The 5,271-nt window shown below is 44.3% G+C and overlaps 1 protein-coding gene across 1 annotated transcript in view; it reads left to right on the top strand.

Annotated features, from left to right (window-relative positions):
- Positions 1–151: 151 nt before the first annotated feature.
- LOC103257636 (exportin-5) overlaps positions 152–5,271 on the top strand; it is a gene marked incomplete at its 3' end in the record, with an annotated part of 26,847 nt that continues 21,727 nt past the window's right edge. Inside the window, exons 1-5 of the mRNA XM_008055329.2 lie at positions 152–462; positions 1,919–2,040; positions 2,841–2,913; positions 4,370–4,507; positions 4,646–4,828. Of these exons, the coding sequence (XP_008053520.1) occupies positions 358–462; positions 1,919–2,040; positions 2,841–2,913; positions 4,370–4,507; positions 4,646–4,828 (621 nt within the window). The remainder of the gene's footprint in view (positions 463–1,918; positions 2,041–2,840; positions 2,914–4,369; positions 4,508–4,645; positions 4,829–5,271) is intronic.

The raw sequence follows: 5,271 nt of genomic DNA, 5'->3' as shown, positions 1-5,271 counted from the left end.
CTTCAGCTCGAGATTTACGCTCAGTTGCAAGCCCGCCGGACTGAGGTCGGACGGCGCGCGCGCAGCCAAGGGCCGTTGACGCGCCTGCGCACCGCGGCCCTTCCGCCTCCCGCTCCGCCCACCCGGGAGCAACCGTCACAGTGGAGCCGCCACTTCCGCAGGCGCGTGCGCAGTGGCAGGTCGGGCGCGTGCGCAGCGCCGGCTCCTTCCCGGCTCCGGCTCTTGCTGCTCACGCTCCTCCTCCCGCTCCCCTCCCCTCAGCCCGCCGCGGCCCGGTACCAACGTGTGGTCCCGCCGAGGGAGCCGTAGTGCCTCGTGCTCCCGGGACTGCCGTGGTGTGCGCTTGCGGCGCTAGGTATGGCGATGGATCAAGTGAACGCGCTGTGCGAGCAGCTGGTGAAAGCGGTGACGGTCATGATGGACCCCAGCTCCACCCAGCGCTACCGGCTGGAAGCCCTCAAGGTAGCGGGGGTCCTGGCGCCCAGGGCCGGTCCCGAGACCCTCTCCCTGCTCCAGTCGCCCTGGCGCCGCCCCTCGCTTGGGTGGTCTCCCGCCCACGCGGCCCCTGGACCTCCATTCCCAACTCCCGGGACCTTCCCCTCGCGGCCCTCCGCGCCTTTCCACCCCCCGCCATCTCCGCTCCTGCCCTTTGCCGGGACAGTCCGGTCCCTAGCTGCTTCTCATCTCATCGCCACTTCCCACTGCCCTCTCCTCCGCCTCTCCCCACTTCTGTTCACTCCTGTCCGCGCCACAACCCCTCCACAGCCGGCTGCATCCATTTTTCAAGCCCCACAGCCCCTCGCTTTCCCGAGGCGCACGTGCAGATCCCGCCCCCAACACCAGCTTGGTTCTTGACGGTCTCCTGCATTAAACGTTTTCCCGCTGACCCTCCTCTGACCTGTCCTAACCGAGCTCCCTCCTCTCTAGTGTCCTTGTACATCCTTACATCTCTCGCTAACCCTCATCTGTGTCTGGACGTTTCTGGGCTAATTCTCACACACACCTTCCTCTCGTATTTATTAGTGTCTGATATTCTTAGACTGTTTTGCACAGAGATTAACTTCTACCACTTTGCATTTTACCAAGGGCACTTCGGTTTCCTGAAAGCAGTTTTCTGGAGTCCCCTATGCTCTGTCTCTGGGACTGACTCCTGTTGCAGTTTGGGGGTGATAATGCAATTCGAGCCTATTCACCCATCAAACAATGTATGTGGGCTGTGAGAAATAATCATTTAGGAGAAAATACTTGTGCTGTACAAATTTTAAGTAATGTTGTTTAATAAAGTACAGTGAGCGCCACTTGGAGGAAGTTTTATATATACTGGGTTTGGAATCAAGTACTTGGGTTTGATTCATTTGTTTTTTATTATGAAATGTTTAAAATAAACACACAAGTGGAGCAAATACTACAGTGATCCCGCTTGTTTCGGTCACAAAACAAGCTTTATCTCCCCCTACCCTCTACCTTCCTCAAAGGTTTTTAATTAATTAATTTTTTAGATGGCGGTGTCTCAATCTAGTTATGTTGCCTAGGCTGGTTTCAAATTCCTGGCCTCAAACGATCCTCCTGCCTTGGCCTCCCAAAATGCTGGGATCACAGGCATGAACCACTGTGCCCAGCGTTTTGTAAAGCAAATCCTAAAAACTATCATTTCACCCCTATGTACTTCATGGGGTGTTTTTCTTCCTTTAGGTCTATTTAAAAACAAAGCAAAAATTAAGGCTACTATTGGCCAAAGCATGGAAAATCTGGAACTATCAAACTGGAAGAAGTATTTACCAATTCTTTATTCATTTGATATTGATCTAGTTTTTGCAACTTAAAAATGTAACTTAGGTTGGAGTTTCTTGAGATGAAATTGTTTTAGTCTCTACTCTCACCTAGCTCCCGAAGGAAACACTAACTTTTTTTCTTACAGTTTTGTGAAGAGTTTAAAGAAAAGTGCCCTATCTGTGTGCCCTGTGGCTTGAGGTTGGCTGAGAAAACACAGATTGCCATCGTCAGACATTTTGGCCTTCAGATCCTGGAACACGTTGTCAAGTAAGCTCTTGGACATTACCAGTGAAGTCTGTGAGACAGCGAATCTTTATTTCTTATATAACCTATAGAGATGCTTTGTAGGGAGTGAAAAAGAGCAATCCCAAGAAGATGTTATCTCCAAGATGTTATCAGAACCTCCCAGGAGCTCTCATTCAGGACTTAACCTTTCTTTTCTTCAGTTTCTTCATCCATGTTAAGTACGTGGTACATATTACACATTCAACAAATTATAGCTGCTAGTCATTTAGCCAGCTTTTAATTAGTTCCCACTACATGCTGGCAGCCCTCAAAGACTTTTTAGAACAATACCTATACGGGTAAATAGAGCTCTGATTAGTGCCATGTCTGCCTGTCCTTCTGTCTTCCTTTCTTATTTTCCTTCCTCCCTCCCTTTCACCACCTACCCCTCTCTCTTTTCTTTCATGTGTGTCTTCTCTGAATGGCATATCCAAAGCAGGATTATGTGAGAATAATTGAAAATTTCTTCCAACTTTTTTGGCCTATCAAAATCATGGGGAAAAGTAGATTTGTGGCACAAACTCCGTGTGGATTCCAATTAGTGGACTAATATATATAAAACCCTTTCTCGAGAATTTTTCAAAATTTTTCTTGAGATTTTCAGAATCTTGGCAATTTGGTTAAATGTGGACTATTTTTGTCCATTTTTTGGAAGGGTACAAGATCAAAAGTATAATTTAATGAAACTTCTAGTATAACCTAACGCAGAAATCAAAGCTGTTCTCTTGTGAAAAGTATACTTCTAATGTGGTTCTGTTTACTTGATGCATTTTGGTTGCCAGGTTTCGGTGGAACAGCATGTCTCGATTGGAGAAGGTCTATCTGAAGAACAGTGTCATGGAGCTGATTGCAAATGTAAGGAATGGGTGGTTGGAAGACATGTGTTTCCAGGGTAGTTTGGACAAAGTATACTTTCTTCAACGTAGAGTTTGTATAAAAATTCACTGTTTGAAATAGGTCAAATAGCATAAATCTTAATTCATTTCTTACTATGTTTAATTAATCACCCTTGTGTGTTGACTTCTGTTTTTAAAATTATAAAGACAGGGTAGGTCAGGCATGGTAGCTCTCGCCTATAAACACAGCACTTTGGGAGTCCAAGGTGGAAGAATTGCTTGAGCCCAAGTGTTTAAGACCAATCTGAGCAACGTAGTGAGATCTTGTCTCTATAGAAAAACAAAAAACTAGCCAGACATGGTGGCGCTTGCCTATAGTCCCAGCTACTTGGGAGACTGAAGCAGAAGGATTTCCTGAGCCTAGGAGGTCAAGGCTGCAATGAACCATGGTCCTGCCACTACATTCCAGCCTAGGTGACAAAGTGAGACCCGAATCAAAAAAACAAAACAAAAGATAAGACAGACGAGATGAAACATTTTCAGCAAATAAATAAGATTCTTAATCCAAATTCGATGGAAACACTGTCTACTTTGTTTCCTTTTATTCCAAACAACCGTTTTACTAATGAAAAACATGCAGAATGAATTTGCTTCAAGCATTAGAATATGACTTTAAACATGTTTAAAATACCTAGCCTTTTCTCTTTTTTTTAAAGTAAAGGGCATGAGGATAGGATCTATATTTTCTGATACTTCTGTGTCTTCTAATGCTAGAACTATGGGTAAAATATTCAGTCACTCCTTTATACCCTCCCATTTACCAGTCTCTCCCTGTAATCCTTATTTCTATATTCTTCCACTCTGGCTCTTTAAAAAACTGAAATGATCGATATGAGAATCTCTTCAGTTTGTTAAGAACAACAATGTCTTCCTGGCTCTGTTTGACAGCCATTTTATTAGCTGATACAACCCTCACTTAAGCTTTAAGTGGGAAGAATGATTAGTGAGAAGGCAGGACAAGTGACTCAGACATGGAGAACAGGTTTGTTCTGTTTAAAAGCAGGCCTCATGATGAGTTTTGTATACTTTTACAGCCCAGTTTTTATGTTTTTTCCCCTGGCATTCAGTCTTACACACCTCTTTTTCTTTTTTTTTTTTAATGAGTTGGAGTCTCACTCTGTCGCCCAGACTAGAGTGCATTGGCCGCTCCTGGCCACCCCAGCCTCGACCCCCTGGGCTCCAGCGATCCTTCCACCTGAGCCTTCCAAGTAGCTGGAACTACAGGCACGCGCTACCACACTCGGCTAATTTTTTGATTTATTGTAGAGATGAGGTCTCACCAAGTTGCCCAGGCGGGTCACGAACCCGTGGGTTCAGGCAATCCACTCACCTCAGCCTCCCAAGGCGCGGGATTACAGGCTGAGCCACCGAGCCCGGCTCTTGCACACCTCTTAATACCTCTTGTTCTTTTTCAGGGAACGTTGAACATTTTGGAGGAGGAAAACCATATTAAAGATGCTTTGTCTCGAATTGTAGTAGAAATGATCAAACGAGAATGGCCACAGCATTGGCCTGACATGCTGGTAGAATTGGACGCTCTTTCCAAACAAGGGGTATGAGATATAGCTGTATCAGTTCAATATATAAACTTCAGGGGCATTTTTTTGGTTTTTGGTAACAGAAAGTAGCCTTTGGATATACCTATAATAAAAAAGACATCTTGTTTAATTAGCTTATTTCTATTGGTATAGGAGACACAGACAGAATTAGTGATGTTCATCCTTTTGCGACTGGCAGAAGATGTAGTGACCTTTCAGACACTTCCCCCTCAAAGAAGAAGGGACATCCAGCAAACATTAACCCAGAACATGGAAAGAATCTTCAGTTTTCTGCTTAACACACTTCAAGAAAATGTAAACAAATACCAGCAAGTGGTAAGAGATATACTCCACCCTACAAAAGTTCTGTTTTCTAATACATATGCTTTTGTTTTTAGTTAAAATTGTCTTTCAGCAAGCAACCAGAGTGTCTAGGTCAGCAAAAGAAAAGTCCATTTTATGAGCATTTAAAAAAAACTGGGAAATGACAAGAAAAACTAGAACTCATTTTCTAATAAATTCAGTTCAATGTATTTCCATGTCTACTAGAAAAAATAGTTCCTTTTATAATAAAATTCTTACAATGAAAGTGGAAGTTAATATTTAATATTTTAAAACCCAGGTTTCTGATAGGTCAGGGTGGCGTCCTGTTAATTTGTGGTATCCTGTTTAGTCCTTATCACTAATGTAGTGGGCCAGCTACCAAGTTTACTAGTCTTTTTTTTTTTTGAGTTGGAGTCTCACTCTGTCGCCCAGACTGGAGTGCAGTGGCCGCTCCC

The sequence above is a fragment of the Carlito syrichta genome, unplaced genomic scaffold (assembly GCF_000164805.1).
Source record: "Carlito syrichta isolate Samal-C Ts95f unplaced genomic scaffold, Tarsius_syrichta-2.0.1 Scaffold301824, whole genome shotgun sequence".
In the NCBI taxonomy this organism is placed as follows: Eukaryota; Metazoa; Chordata; class Mammalia; order Primates; family Tarsiidae; genus Carlito; species Carlito syrichta.
Note: the sequence above shows the minus strand (reverse complement) of the source record. Positions and strands in the feature narration are given on the sequence as shown.